The sequence below is a fragment of the Leptosomus discolor genome, chromosome Z (assembly GCF_034619465.1).
Source record: "Leptosomus discolor isolate bLepDis1 chromosome Z, bLepDis1.hap2, whole genome shotgun sequence".
Lineage (NCBI taxonomy): Eukaryota > Metazoa > Chordata > Aves > Leptosomiformes > Leptosomidae > Leptosomus > Leptosomus discolor.
In genome coordinates, this window is record NC_141419.1 from 90,888,173 (window position 1) to 90,903,460 (window position 15,288).

At 44.1% G+C, this 15,288-nt stretch overlaps 1 protein-coding gene across 2 annotated transcripts in view; it reads right to left on the reverse strand.

Moving 5' to 3' along the window:
- Positions 1 to 1,813: 1,813 nt before the first annotated feature.
- The window catches only part of DYM (dymeclin), a 211,232-nt gene continuing 197,757 nt past the window's right edge, over positions 1,814 to 15,288 (reverse strand). For both annotated transcript variants that reach the window (XM_086480496.1, XM_086480495.1), the window contains one exon: positions 1,814 to 2,734. In XM_086480496.1, the coding sequence (XP_086336622.1) occupies positions 2,585 to 2,734 (150 nt within the window). In that variant the 3' untranslated portion in view covers positions 1,814 to 2,584. The remainder of the gene's footprint in view (positions 2,735 to 15,288) is intronic.

Genomic DNA, 15,288 nt, shown 5'->3' on the forward strand with positions numbered 1-15,288 from the left:
CCGCGTGGCGGCTACCACACAAAACAAACACAACTACACCTTGTAGTTACTGTTTTAAATTTTTATTTTTTTTTTTTATTACGCATAATAAATCTTTCACACAAAGTAATGAAAAGGATCCCCAAGGTGATACTTTACAGATCTGAAGGAAAACAGAGTATTTGTGACCGTGCCAGACTGCAGACATCAGGACACAGCCAGACCCACGTTAACGCTCAAACTCTTGGAAAAGCCAATGGGGCTAGCATGGATTCCAGCACAAATCTTGGGTCTGGCTCTGCTGTTTCGGCTTTGGATCGTAACTCCAGCTGTTTCAAACCAGCTGGGCCTTGGGAGCATTGCATATTGACTAAATGCACAAGGAAATTACGCGATCGGAACAAGCCCGTCCCTTCTGCACTTCGATCCAACGTCATCACAACAAGAGGACAGCGAGAAATCATTTACTGGGCGACTCCTACACTGATGCAGCAGCCGGTTTGACCTATTCTATCCGACTGCTGCTGTAGGTACCCTTCTCTTTATGAAAAGCCCTTTCAAAGACCCACCAGGTTCTCTCCACTCTGACACTCCCCCTGATAAGCACCCGCTCTGGCTGAGCCCTCTCTCGTGAAGTGCTCCAACTGCTGCTGCAGGCGGCGGGGCGGAGGGTGCTCACCTCGGGGCAGGTTCAAGTGCTCACGGGCAGTGAAGAGAGATGAAAACTGAGCCGCCCCGGTAGCTTCAGAATCCACAGTTTAAAAGTGCATCTTCAGACTGACCTTTCCAAAGGCTGGGCAGCCCTGCTGGCTCACAAACACTCTTAAGTCTTTCTTTTTATAAAGACAAAATTACGAATCACTACAATAACCAAGAACAGTCATCCCCTTTTGACGTTTGCTCAAAAGACAAAAGAAAAAAACAACCCAAACGTAAATCCAAGCCACAGCATAAACTTATGCGCAGCTCAGTCATGGTTCATTCATTTCTTATATTTTCCTATGAAAAACTGTATCCCCAGTGTTACTATTGCCTTTTCTCAAAAGCTTCTGCCATTTTAAAGTCCTAAATGCTCCTGGTCTGTATATGTCGCTTCGTAGCTATATTTAAATAAATCTGGAAAGCTTTTTTTTTTTTTTTTTTTTTTTTTTTTTAAGCCAGCATTTCCATTTGTGTAGCCCTCAAAGGGACTTCCACCTCTAAATAAGCAGATAAAAGGAAAGTACAGTCCTAGCGCATCCTTCAGGGAAAAAAAAAAAAAAAAAAGGGATGCAGGAAATTTAAGGACACTGGAAGGACTGTCCGAAAGCAAATGCACCCGATTCTTCAGGTCAATAAACAGAACATGCTGGAGCAGGCAGTGAATACAGGGGGTTGCCATGTATGTTTAGGAACTAACTCCTTGACAGTCAGGTTTCGGCATGCAGCGCACTGGTGACAGTCCTCCACACAGCAGCACGTTCGCAGGCATGTGCCACGGGCACCGTCAGGAGCGCCCCCGGAGAAGAAACGATCCTTATTTTGAAAAACGAAATGCTCTTTCAAAATCAGGTCAAGACACTTCTTTTGTTCTTCCAACTGCAGAAACAGGTATATCAGGAAAGGACACTTCAAACCAACAAGAAAGAGAAGTATTCCACATTCAGCTAAATTTATACTTCTGCCATAAAACCTTCAATAGCAAACAAGAGAGTTTCAACACGGAACTTTGCCAAGGATCCCCGCGACACACTGTCACCATCACACACAGTTTTACAGGACATTGGTCTATTTTGCAATCTTATAACTATTTTCTTTGGAGATTTCCCCCCCCCTCCCTCCCATGGTTCAATTTCCAGGAACAACCTCTGCAAAGAAGCACAGTAAAACAAGTCCGTAAGGGACCTGGCTCTGAAAGCTGGTGTTTCTAGCCCTCCATAGAGGATTTGCCAGTCAAACAACAAAAGACTTGCTATGGAAAATCCTCCCACAAACATTTTGACATCTAAATCAAGTGTTTTGAATCTGCCTGGGAGCTAATCTGATTAATATGCTGCTTGCTAGTTCACTCGGATGACAGTGTAGACACCAATTTAACGACTGCAGCCTCGACAGTGCCACTGAATTAAAGGGCTGTGAGTGAAAGCACGGGATTAGGTAATGAGCAACCCACAGCAGAACCCAACAGACCATGGAAAGCTTAACCCAACGAAGCTGCCTCGCTTGAAAGAAACGAAAATACAAATGCTGCTTCCAAAGCAAAGTCCTCCATCTCTTTCCTCATTTACCCCCCTAAGTTAAAAGAACAATCAGGTCTGCGGTTGGTAGTAACATCACACCCCATGTGTAAGGCCTCATTTTCAAACAAGCTCTAGGTTACAGGACTATAAATACAAGGTTGCCTACAAGCTGTCAGCTCCTCACACCACAGCCTCTGGCCAGCGTGTCGGTGGCAATCTGCTTCCAAAACATCAACGCTGGACTGTACACTAGCGACAAGCTTCATTCTCCGTAAGCTTTGGGGTCAGAGGGTGCACGCTGGAAGGGGTCACGTATTAACACGCAGTGCAGAGTTTCGTTTTCTGTAAGAAGACAGAGTTGAGTTGGCTTGGCTGGGGCATCTCCATCAGCCAGAGTCCATGGTGAAGAGCTGGATGTCATGCGGGTTCCAGTACAGGGCCACAGCGGAGTTGTAGACCAAGGACCAAACGTAAGGGATGAAGAACTCCTCAGGCTGCTCCTCCTCCACGTACTTGAACTTCAGCTCGGGGAACTTCTGCAACAAGAAACCAAAGTCCGTTGAGGGAAGGTTTGCACGTCTGTTTGCAAACACGCAGCCCACGTAAACACTGAAGAAAAAAGCTCTGGTGAAAAAATATAACGGAAGGAACTGAACCATTAGACCCGAAGGAAACTATTTGTGGGATAAAGAGATCGTTTATAATTTCTTTTTTTGAACTGAATGCTACATTGGCATATTGTATTCAACCCTTTTACCTTTGGTCACACTCAACTTGCCTGTTGCCAAAGAGCAAACATGTGAATCCTTTCCAGAACACAAAGGTCTTAAGGAAAACCCATTTTTAGCAGCCCCACAAAAGCCTTCTTGCTTGCGCACGTGCAGACCTGTTCACTGCAGTTTTCCCTAAAAAGCAATTTGCTATTAACCGTCCCCAGCTCCTCAGCAGGACAATCTTTTGGAAAGGTCGTAAAAATAACACAGTCTGGGATACATTTTCAGGAACCCAGTGTTATGGCAAACTGACTTTCTCCATCTAATTCTCAAAGACTTTACCTACGTAGAAGTTTCCAGGAGATAAATACTCTTCCTCCAGGAAAGGTGTCTAGGCTCTGTGGGTGGGCTCCTGGGGTCCAGGAGGCCAATTCCAGTTTTGCTGCAGGTTCTTCTGTACTTTTGGGCAGGTCACTACCTCTGTGCCTTGGCTTTCCCGTAGCTGAGGAGCACACTAGTGGTGTCGCTGTGGCAACAAGAGTGCAAAACCCTGCAAGCCCCTCAACTGCAACGCGTCACGCATCGATCCCACTTCAGCCCCTGAGGCTGTAACCACAAGACCCGTGCACACAGAACTCACTGCCCATCCATGCAGATACCTCTTCCTCCTGGAAATTGCAGGGTAGACAATATTGTTTCCACAAAAGCCCTGTTTTTCAGTACCAACTTCAAGCAAACCACTTCCAGAGTTAACACATCACATGCGCTAGCCTAGCCCATCCTCACTGGATAGACGTGCTGCATCTTCAATTTTCCCATTTTCTCATTTCTGCCCTCCCAAAACAGCACGTACACTGCAAACCCACCGCGTTCACTCTCAGGAAGCATGTGTTTTGGGGAAGAGCTGAGCCTACTTTTGTGTCCTGTGCTCTTCAACCACTTCATCTACTTCTAAACGCTGCCTGTGTCAAGCGCTTGGCAAGAGCCTCAGATAAGAGCCACATTACAATGATCACTGGGGTAAGATAAAACATGACCCATTTTATTATTTATAAGGCTGTGGCTAAGACTAAGAATAAACTCCACAGTGTGACATGATCAGAACAAGCACAGCAAGGGCTAAGAAGCCTCTTTGCCCATTAATAATGGAGGGACACCCTATCATCTTCCTTGAGCTCACAGTGTCCTGTTTCCTCACATTAGGGTACAAGACCCTTCTGGCTGAAACAGTCTCCTTTGAGGGGGCACTTCTTGGCCCCTTGGCTTTCAGGGGTATTTATTTAACTTGTACCCACCCAGGTGATTTGTATTCCTCGAGACAGAATGGAAACTATTCTCCTCCTTCCTTGAGTTGCTGCTGTTACTAGAGCAGTTTGGTGCAGATACTGAGCGTACAATTACACCAAGCCACAAAGGTGCCACCTGCATTATGCTTTAGAAGGAAGATCTCTCCATGGACAGCTTTGTTCAACCACAGGTGACAATGGGCCACCTCCTACCTGTCTCCATGGACAGCTTTTTTGGCTTCACTCAACCACAGCTTCAAGGGACAACGTGCCATCTCCTACATTGATGAGGGCATCAGTGTCACCTTCCAGTATGCTCCAGTGTTCTGGAGCTGCCGTGATCTGGCTTGTGTTGGAGACAGGTCCTTCACTTCTGCTTAGCTGGATGCCAATATTTAGCCTGGGAGGAACCATTTTGGCTGTCGGTGTGGCTGTTGTTATTGTACTCGACGACTTCAGAACGTGTGGGGAGCTCATCCCTACAGCGACCAGGGAGGGGAGGAGGACAGCACTGTTTCCAGCACTACTATCTCTGTTTAAGGAACTAAGGCAGCTAAAGATAAGGTAGTGAAAGGCACTTCTGCATCTCACTCCTGTTGAGTTCAAAGCACAGAACCTCAAAGGTACATCAGCAAGTTTCATTTCCTGCGTCAGACATGCAGTTTGTGGTAGAGCAGCTCTCCCATAGCCTTTTGTGCCCCCAAACCATTTTCTACCACCTCTCTACAACCTCTCTCCCCAAGTCTGTTTTGACCCACTTGTTTAATTTTCCACACCATTTGGTTTCCTCACTCTCAGGTATCTCACACCCATACACACCCCCATCTCTAATTTCCTGTCTCCTAGCCTACTCCCATCCCCAGCTCCCTTCCACTGCATCTTTATGGTCTCTCTTTAGCATATCTTTCTCTTTTGTACTTGCTCAAGTTTTCGTTTTTGTTTTTTTTTGTGGTTTTGTTGTTGTTGTTGTTGTTGTTTGGTTTTTTTTTCTCATCAGCCTTGTGAGATCGTCCTTTTTCATTGACATCCTCTCTCCCTTCCCACCTTGGCTGCAAGTCCTCAAGCTGCGCCTGCTTTCCCCCTCTGTCACTCCATCCCTCCCTCTCAGGATATCACGATTTTTTCGGTAGGTTAAGCCTCACTCCAATCAAGCCCTCATGTAGATTTTTTTTTTTTTTTTTTTTTAAACCTGATATTCTGCTCTGCTTATCCTCAGTGTAATCTTCCCCACTTCCCTCCTAAATGCTTCCTGACTTGTGGTCACTGTAGACAGGAACATGTTCAGTTCAGCACTGCATCAGCAGAATGAATGGTTAAACCTCATGATTAAACCACTGCAACATTTCCTAGCAGAGAAAAGCCCTTACACAGCTGTCATTCTTCACCCCAAAGGTGGCTGCACGCCAGTGCTACAGCCTGTAGTAGTCCTTCTGGGAGGGAAGGGGAAAAAAAGTGATTAAAGATGCTAATTTGAATTGAGTTAAACACAGATAACTTTTTTTTTTTTTTTTTTTTTTTTTTTACCTTCAGGGTCACAGATTACAGCTACTGGTTTTGCAAACACTCAGGGCAGCAGTCTGGGACCATTCTGGACTCCTATGCAGCTTAAGAAACAACTTTAGCTTTAAAACAGTAGGAAGAATTGTATTAGGAATTCCAATAGCTACATCTGAGATGCCCAGGCTCTTACTATCCCATTATCTCTCAGCTGGAAGGACAGCATAAAATAAATCAGATAGCATTCATATTTTCAGGCAATAACAGTCATCCATTGATTTTATTATTAAGCCTTTCTTCAGACTGATCAATGTTGCCATGTGTTGCGATCATACTGTAGCAATTTAATAATCAATCTCAGATTAAAGACTATAACTCACTGCAATCAGCCTGGACTCTCTCACACTCAACATACGCCTGGAACAGTCTGTAGGTTTATCCTGGAAACATAGACAAGTCTAGTGGGATTTTTAAGGGGAGATATAACACATGTGGCCATTACATACCCACAATTTCAAATATATCTTTATAAAAAGAAGGTAAGTCATGGCAGAAATGATTTTTTTTCTGATGGATCCTCTGAACAGTGGAGCCAGGATAGCCCAATGCACTGCTAACGAGATACGGAGAATTTGACTTTCAGGTCAGTAATTCAAACCCAGCTTCTTCAGATGACTGCAACGATTCATGGCTGTGTGGTGGCCATGTTTGCTCCTTCATTAAAAATGAGGAATCCTAGAAGCCCAGCATGGAGAGGACTTCTGAACCAGACTCTGTCTGGCAAGATTTACCACTGTTAAGACAAAAAAACTAGCCATACCGGTTCACTACTAGGGTGGTTACTGAAAACAACATTTGTTAACATCCAAAATCACCAAATTTAAGTAACTTCGAAATGTTCCTGCCTTACCAGACTGACTTTAAAACAATTTATAAGGCCATGGGTTAACCACCACATAAAAAGCTTGACCGACGCCATAAAGCTTTTAGACTTTCGAGAGATGGTAATTCAAGGAATGCTTAAAGTCATCTCTGTGCCGTTTATCTCCTGCATGCTCTGCTTCCAAACGAGTGATCAGGAGCCTTCGCCAAGTGCTGCAGACAGACAGAAGATGACACCAAATGAACGTTTCAGGAGAGCTGTAAAACCACCAGGTCACAGGAGTCTCAGGGCACTCCCAGAAAAGACCCCAGTCAGGACTGGTGAGAGTTTTATCACAGTTAACAAAATTCCCCGAAGTGTCACGTCAAAGCAGCAATGTGGAAAAGCATTTTCTTCTGCCTTGCTGCTGCTGTGTCCAACTTAATCCTGGAAAGACGTTTGCTCCCCGGCTGGTGACACCCAAACGAACCTGATTTTTAGAGCTTTCTGAAAAGAGGGACCACTCTAAGGCATCGTAAATGGCAGCCTTAATAACAGAGGAAAAGTCTTGGCACAGGAAAAATCATCCCTTTTTTCCCTTTAGAGCCCTATTAGTTCAGCTGGATGACGTCAAAAGATGTACAAATACTTCATCACCCGTTTGCTTCACTATTTAAGTTTTTGAATTCATTGCCCTGACACAAATGGGTCCAGCAGAGCCAGTACTTGCCTTTCTCTCCAGTCATGACCAGAGAGACAACACCAGCTAGTTAAAAACAAACCAGTCTGAGACAGTACTTGAAAACTTGAGAGCTGGAGGTAACAGCAGGATTTGAACTGCACAACTCAAGTACAGACACCACATATCAGCTCTGGTGAATCAACCTACCACAGCACCCTATCTTGTTTTGTTCTGCCAGACAAAGCAGAAGTCAGATTTAGTGGTTGGGACAAGGGTACAAACTAGACAGACCAAGAACAGTGCAGACTGTCTGCACTGTCAATCATAGGATTCGATGAAAAACCACAGGAAGTCCGATGAACAGATGCAGAACTGAACTGCACTAACTCCCCTGCCGCAAAAGTTCAACAACATCGGGGTTGGGGTTTTTTTTGCAGTTAACGATTAGGAAGATAGCATCACGGCCAGCCAACTGCACCTGGCACGGCTCCAGGCACCTCCGTGGCATTTGAGCTGCAAGACTTGAGACGTACATTAAATAAAAAAAAAATCCCCTTCCCTTCACAAATGAACCATCAGAGCTGCTGTTAGGCTGCAGTGTCATGTCAGTGGATGATGTCCACTCAGATAACATAAGCAAGGGCAGATGGAGCTGCTTTAAGAGCGATGGAGCGAAGCTACGTCTTTGCTTCTTCGCTGATCTAGATGCCTGACTGGATGAAAAGCAGCCCTCATCAAAGAAATGGGGCAGCCGCTGTGGGAAAGAAAGAAATCAAAGAATTGGATTAACATAAAACAGCAGAATCCCCTTTTCCTCGAGTCCTCGGTTAGAAACATTGGTTTCTGAAACTGCAATCCAATGAGAGCCTTTATTTTCAAAAGCACGTGGCTGGTTTAGCAGAGAAGTACCATTTCGAAAGGAGCCTGAACGCATTTGAGAGTCAAATTCACATTAACTTTCCATCAAGCTGAAGCTTCAAAGTCTTTCTGAAAACGGGATGTGTGTGCATCTGAAAAGCTTACCATGAGTCTTGTTTGGTAACCTAATGGCATGCTGGCAAATGATGTGTTTCATATTGCTTCAGCTAAATATAGTAGTATTGCCTGGGGAGCATCTGCAGGGTTGGACCTTATTAGCAATAAATATAAACTGGCAGAGAAAAAAGAAAAACACAAAAAGGGCCCAGATTCAGCACCATACCCAGTCTTCATTATAGGTGTCCTAACGAGTATTTACCCCAGCAAGGTTTAGCCCTACAACATGCCTTGCACCAAACATACCAACCTGTAAGGAGCCTGGGCTGGGGAAGAGTATTTACATTGGTCTGCAAAATCCACTGTGAAATCTAGTCCCCCAAATCCCAGTCTGAGTCAAATTAATGGCTAATAATCTTGAAAACAACTCCACAGTCTCACCTGCTTTGACACAGCACGATTTACGGAAGAAAACCTCTGAGTACTTTATCTAAGATACTGATATATTGAATTTTTTGCAATTATTTAAGTCTTCTGGGGAGATAATGCCACTTCATCTTTCTCTGGTTCTCTTTGCATTTACAGCGCTTCTCTTTGACTGGGGACAGAAAGTCTATGTGGCTTTGGTGAAATATCTGTATGGGGTACACCACACCTGCCCGATATCATCTTTGTCTCCTTCTCAGGCTTGAAGCACAGACAGCCCAGCAGAAGATGATGGTGGGGAGATGAAGGAAGCAAACAGGAAATCTGCTAGACTAAGCACGAGCTGCACATCTTGTTCAAAGACCTGTGTAAGGAACAGGTGCAAATTTAAAGACAGAGAAGAAAACAACGGCGTGGAGTGTGTCAGGAGGTTTTGAAAAAGAATCAGAAAACTCAAGGTTCAAAACAATCTATTCATGGGCTAAACATCCCCAGTTTAAGCAATCACATGAGCCGGAGTGAAAAAACCAACATTTTTCCCAGGGAGTAAAATTCAATAAGTAACGCATACTCGTCAAATGAGACACAATCATCCCAGTCCAGAAGGGCGTGGAAGTTTATCTATAGAGAGTCAGTTGTTTTAGCAAGTTAGGATCATTGGTATGCGATTGCTGTTTTCAGATCACCCAGAGCAAAGGTTTGCACAGCTACAGATGCAGGAAAATAAATGTTCAGGGAGCAAACGGTGAGTTTGCACTGTAAGATGCTGAACTACCACCAGAGAAGCAGATGTGCCTCCAGTGAGAGTTCAGCAATTATAGTTTTGGGGTTTTGTTGGGGTTTTTTTGTTGTTGTTTGTTTGTTTTTTTGGTTTTTTTAACAGAGTACTGAGAAGCCTGGTCAGTTCTGGAAAAATCAACCAAACAGCTGTGCCTAAATGTTTATTAGTAAAGACCCAATGATTTAAAGAAGTGAAATATTTGCAGTAAGCCTGCCAGCGTGGGAAGCTTTGCTAGAAAGAAAAAGATTGCATTTATTTCTAGGATAGGTTGGCAAACACCGACAGCTTTAATGTCTTTCTAGAGAGGCAGGGATGCCCATACATACACATTTGCTTCTTTTCCTTACAGCTAGGAAATTCTGCTGATAAATGTCAATAGCTCCACATCGTGCCACAGAAACTATTTTTGTCTTCATACCGAGTCATTAACCTGTACAAATTCCAAAAGCACTGTATAAAAGTGTAAATTTGAGCTTAGGAAAAGGCCTGGTACCCACTTCAGGCTGTCCTGGGTCCACTTCAGAAGTGTCTGACTCTGGGCTGCTTCTAGACAGGACAGTAAATAAATTGGACCACTGGTCAGCAGCTTCTTCAGCAAACCTGGGTAAAAACGTGCCACCACTGATCCAGAGAAAATCCCTGAAGCGGTTAGTTGGAGAAAACCAGGGGAACCCTGCTCAGCTTCGGGGATACTGTATCTATCCGGGGAAATTTTGGAAGAAAAGTTGAAGAAGATGATGGAAGACTAAAGCAGGACTCCCATATGATGCACTGTTAACATCTACATAACACTGTATGTATTACATGTATATAGTCATAATTCAAGGATTGACAGTTGTAGTTACAATTTGCTTGCCATGTCAGGATTGCTCTGTATATCATGCTGTCTAGATGGACACACATCTTTTCAGAACACTTCCAAGATGACAGTTCAACATCTAGGAGCCAGCGCTGTGACTTGCTGCCAGACCAGAGAGAGAGACAGGGAACTGCGACGGGAACACGACAGGGACGTTTGCAACACTGCAGAAAATACAATATAGGTCAACTTCGCCAGGTAACAAGAAAAAAAGGGCTAGAGGCTGACATGTGTAATAATACTTTAAGCTTGAGTATGAAGGCATGATGTGTAGATGAGGTGCCACCGACAAAACCCCAGAACTTTCATCCACTTCGGGGTTTCACCCAAACCAACAGTAACTCTTTGAAAATACAGAGGCCTTTTTGGAGAAAGAACATAGGCATGGGATCTGAGCAGACAATGGACAACCTGAAAATGACGACAGGTAAAAATGAGAATGCTTTCAAAACTGAAATAAAACTAAGCAAGAAAAAAAATCCAAACACACGGAATGATGAAAACTACTGGCCCAACTCAAAAACGGTTCTAGGGCCTGACCTCACTCAAGCGTTCACAATCCTGTTACGTACACACACCGACTACTCAGATAAATAAGTAAAATCCTTTGTGTGCTTCTGAACTTAGGGAATTAAAACCTGAAAACCAGAATAATCCCTGGACTCACTTCTCAGTAGCATTAAAGGGCACTGCTGCACAAATGGGGACAAACCTATCAACTCAGAAAACTTCTATCAGTATGAAATACAAGCCTTCCTACCACAGGATTTGCAGAAAATGCGCATTTCATAACAGCAGACCCTATTTTTGCCAGTGTTAAGGAAGATGTAAATGAGTGTAAGCCCTGGCTTCCTGTGTTTCAGCTTGCAACCCATCCTTCTCTAGACCAGCGTGCAAAGCTTCACACAGCAGTGAAAACCAGCACGTTTGCAGCAAACGTTTTTCTTAAAACTGGAACGCCTCTAGAAATCACTCATTCACTGCCAATTTTATACAGAAGATTTGTAGAGTTGCTAAGAAAAGGTTACAAGATCAGGCGTAGATTTTGGACGCTTTGCTCTGCTACAGCTCACAATTAAGCCAATGATGCTTTAGTAGTACCCTCAAAGAAGTGCTCGGACATCCATGATTTCAAGGTCTCAGAATTAAACCCTGCAACCTTATAAAGACCTCCCAAACCCCAAAATACCATTCTCTGACCAAACAAAGTAGATTCAAGGCTGAATTTCTTCCTTCCAGGATTTTATGAATGAGATAGTTGAAAATCTGCCACTTTTCAAGGACGCAATATGTAAACTTTAAACAAAGAAATTGGCTTTAATAACTCAGTTGGCAATCTTCTCACTTTTGTATATTGTATAAATCAAGAGGGGGGAAAAAAATCAACTCTCTGAAGGTCTCAAGTTGGGCAAAAAAATTAAGTTGTCCTAAATCCGTATGTGCACCGTTTGGAGCACTTTGCCAAAGACAGACATATTAAGTTTAGCAAGAAATTGGAGGCAGGGTAAGGTCAGTTATGCACAGTCAACAAGCAGATCTGCAAGAAGCTGAGGTGCTTGGTCCATCCAGAGAAAGTACATGGTACCTTCAGAGCCCCAGTATCACCTGGTCAGCAGGGAAACTCAATGCAACGGCCTTATATATTACAAAAAAAGGCTTTTTTATGGTTCAGGACTTGCCAAGGATCAATAGAATTCCTCCCGTACAATTTGATTATTTGCAACAAGGCAGAGGAACTCGAAGGAAGGTAAAGCAAGGGTGAAAAAGGCAATATTGTAGATGACAAGAGAAGCCTCACAATTAACTCATGTATCTGGGCCACAAAGTCTCCTCCAACTTCTGGATAAAAATTACAGATCTGTGCTCCCTTCATCAACCTTTTCTTTAAAAAATAAAAATACTATAAATGCCAATCAATATTCCAGTTGTCACATCAGAGACAACTACCTGATAACTATTTTCTGAAAAGTTGCACACTTTTAGTCTAAGTGACATAGTTTATTAAACTTAAACAATAAAGAAAGAGTCACCTGAGAAGTTTTAAAAGGGCCTATGAAGCACATGAACAATGGAAGGTCTGGAGAAAATAACCCTGCTGAATAGTGAATATATACTAATATGTGCAGCTCAAAGACATGGCGAATCTACTCTACATAAATCTTAGAGCCAACTATGTATTTTAAATTTCTAGCAGCGAGTGCTACTGCTTAAGTCACAGCAGCTGTTTCGATTTTGATAGCAGACTAGTCTAAAACACGAGGAATGCTGTTTATCGTGGAAACGCTTTGTGCTCCAGGTAACATCCCTGGTGATTGCTCCACCTAGGCTAACGCACCTTCCCATCGTTCTAAAACAATCCCCAGGAAAACCTCTCACTGCTGCCCAACCTCTCCCAGCCCCACCGAAAACCCAGCAGTTGTGCAAACAAAACCCTTGCCAAGGTGTGTGCCGTGCAATCAGCAATGCAAAACGAGCACAGGGTGTTCACTACAAGCATGGCAATGAAGGAAACCATAAAACTTCAAGAACATGACCCATGTTTTTGTGTTTTGGTCTGGCACCGGAGCCAGCACTCTGCCTTGCTGCAAGAGAGACTCGCCTCAGGGACCCCTTCTGGACAAATGTACAAATTCTGAACCAGAAATACGTAAATGTAACCGTTTTCTCACTTTTTCATAGCAATTGTTGTGCCCAGGGTTAGATTTTAACTCCCCCACCCTGGGAAAGGAGCTGGAAGTTTCACCATCCGTCTCTCCAGACCCAGTCCCACCTTGTGCCTGCTGGTGGAGTTGGTGAGCACCTGCGAAGTCTCTAGCACTGATTTTCATCTCCTTGCTCTTCAGGCTCTGAGATGGGAAGGAAGGGACTGAAGCATGCTGACAGCATAAACCACACTAATTTAATAGGTAAAAGATTCTTCCTTTTGGAAACTCCCTACATGGGCCCTCTCTGTCGCTCTAATACAGTCTTAGGATTATCCAGATGAAGCACAGAGGCAGAGGATCCACAGGTCAAAACGCTGTTTCCACCCACCTGCTTCTTTCAACCAAAATTCAGAGCTACTACAATGTCACAGCTGTTTGTGTTCTCATTTAGTTGCGCAGAACATATTCCCCCAACACAAAAGGTAGCAGGAGAGGAGCAGAATGATTCAGCTTGCGTTTTTTTCCAGTGACGAGGTCCCAGACATGCTTTCACTGGAGATTGGTGCAATGCTGCAGCAGCATCCAAAACATCACGGCAAGCCAAGAAGAACATTCCTTTGGGCCACTGGGACCAAGCTCCTCTCCGTTATCACTGTACAGGGGTCCGAAACACCGCCTAGACTTTGGCTTTGTGCATCAACCAGCCAAACGAGACCCCTCACCCTGCTGACTTTTAACACCTTCCATTTGCCTCGCGGAGGGTGACATTTACGGCCCGTTTCCTCGCGCGGAGGGCTCCTCGCGGCTCCTTTTACGAGGTTTGACTTTTACATAACAAGCAGCCACAAAGACGAAGCCCAAACAGACATCCTCCTCCGGTCCCTCCCACCCAGCACGGCGGCGGGGAGGCACGCCAAGCCCAAACATCCTCCCCCCCGCCCTCCCCTCCCAGCGCCCGTGGAGGAAGACCTCCTTTTGATTCTGTGCTTTTTAATCTGAGAGCGCCAGGCCTGTAAATATTACAAAAAAATGATAACAATGACTTAAGAACAGAGACAGACTCGCTGTCACCAACTGTTAACTCTCAGATCAGGGCAGCCTAGGAAGTGGACCCTTATCTGCCTGAGGTTCAGGACATGCTGACTAACACCCCTATTGAGCCTGCAGACCTTTGGCTCCCTAATCTCCCCGAACTGGAAAATGTACACCCCAAAGGACATACTCCCTTCTTAAGTATTTCAAGCCTCAGCAAACAGACAAATCGTGCCGTGAGATGAGCAGTGCTGCCCTGCTACATGCAGGAAATCCAATTTATTTGTCTTGAGGAGCAAAACATGAAATGACAGTAAAACCTCTCCAGCCATAGCACGCGGTGCCAGACTACAGCCTTATCTCTGCTGGGACCACAAGCCAAGGAATCGGTGCCAAATGTGGACGTTTACGGTCTTTATTTTGTGGAGGTGGACTTCACAGCTCCTTTTATTTTTTTTTCCCTAATGCTGAGAGTCCTGTGAAGACAGACCCAAGCCGGGGGGGGGGGTTGTGTTTAAGCTGACCTCAATGGATAACCAGGGTGCCTTTTCTTAAATGGCTTTTTAGCATGTTCATTCTATTCTATACTTTATTATATTCATAAAGGACACGAAGGGTGTGATAGCACATTCAAATTAGCTACTGGAAACATGCCTTTATCAGCGATAGAGGCAAGCAGCGTGTAGGAGGGAGAAAGGGATAGCTACTAATAAGCAGGACAAGGATTCCTTCAAGATGGAGGATGTCTTTATGAGTCTTGAAGCTGGGCAACTGCATCTCCGTGACTGGCTATGTATGGGGAGTCAGAGCTGACTACATCCAGAAAGTGATCTGTATGCTTGGGGTCCTCCTGAAGCCACCAGTTTAAACAGCAGCACTTTCCTACAGCAAAACTGCTTTTTTTTTCTAATGTAATAATCCCCTGAATCTGAAAAAGGGCCTCAAGTGAGCTGCTCTTTGAATAATGAGTGAAAATTACTTGTTTTCTGTTTTACTATGCTTTAGATACAGTATTTATAGAATCGTTTGCCTTCACTGACCCCCGATTCTGCTGAAGACTGTCTTTAGGACATGAATCAAACAGTTCTAGAGAACACCCCACCTCAGGCTGGGGAATTTTATTTATTTAAATATAAAAATGTAAATTTATTTTATTTATTTTATTAATTTTATTTATTTATTAAGTGATTTATTCATAAATTGCTATTATGTCCCTTTGCTATCTGTCTTATCTGCCCCCTTTCTCCCCATGCATTCAGTCAAGATTGCTCACCCTGGTCACAAAAATCAGTCTTTGCTGGTCTTAGCACAGGAGGACAGAGCTTGGCAAAA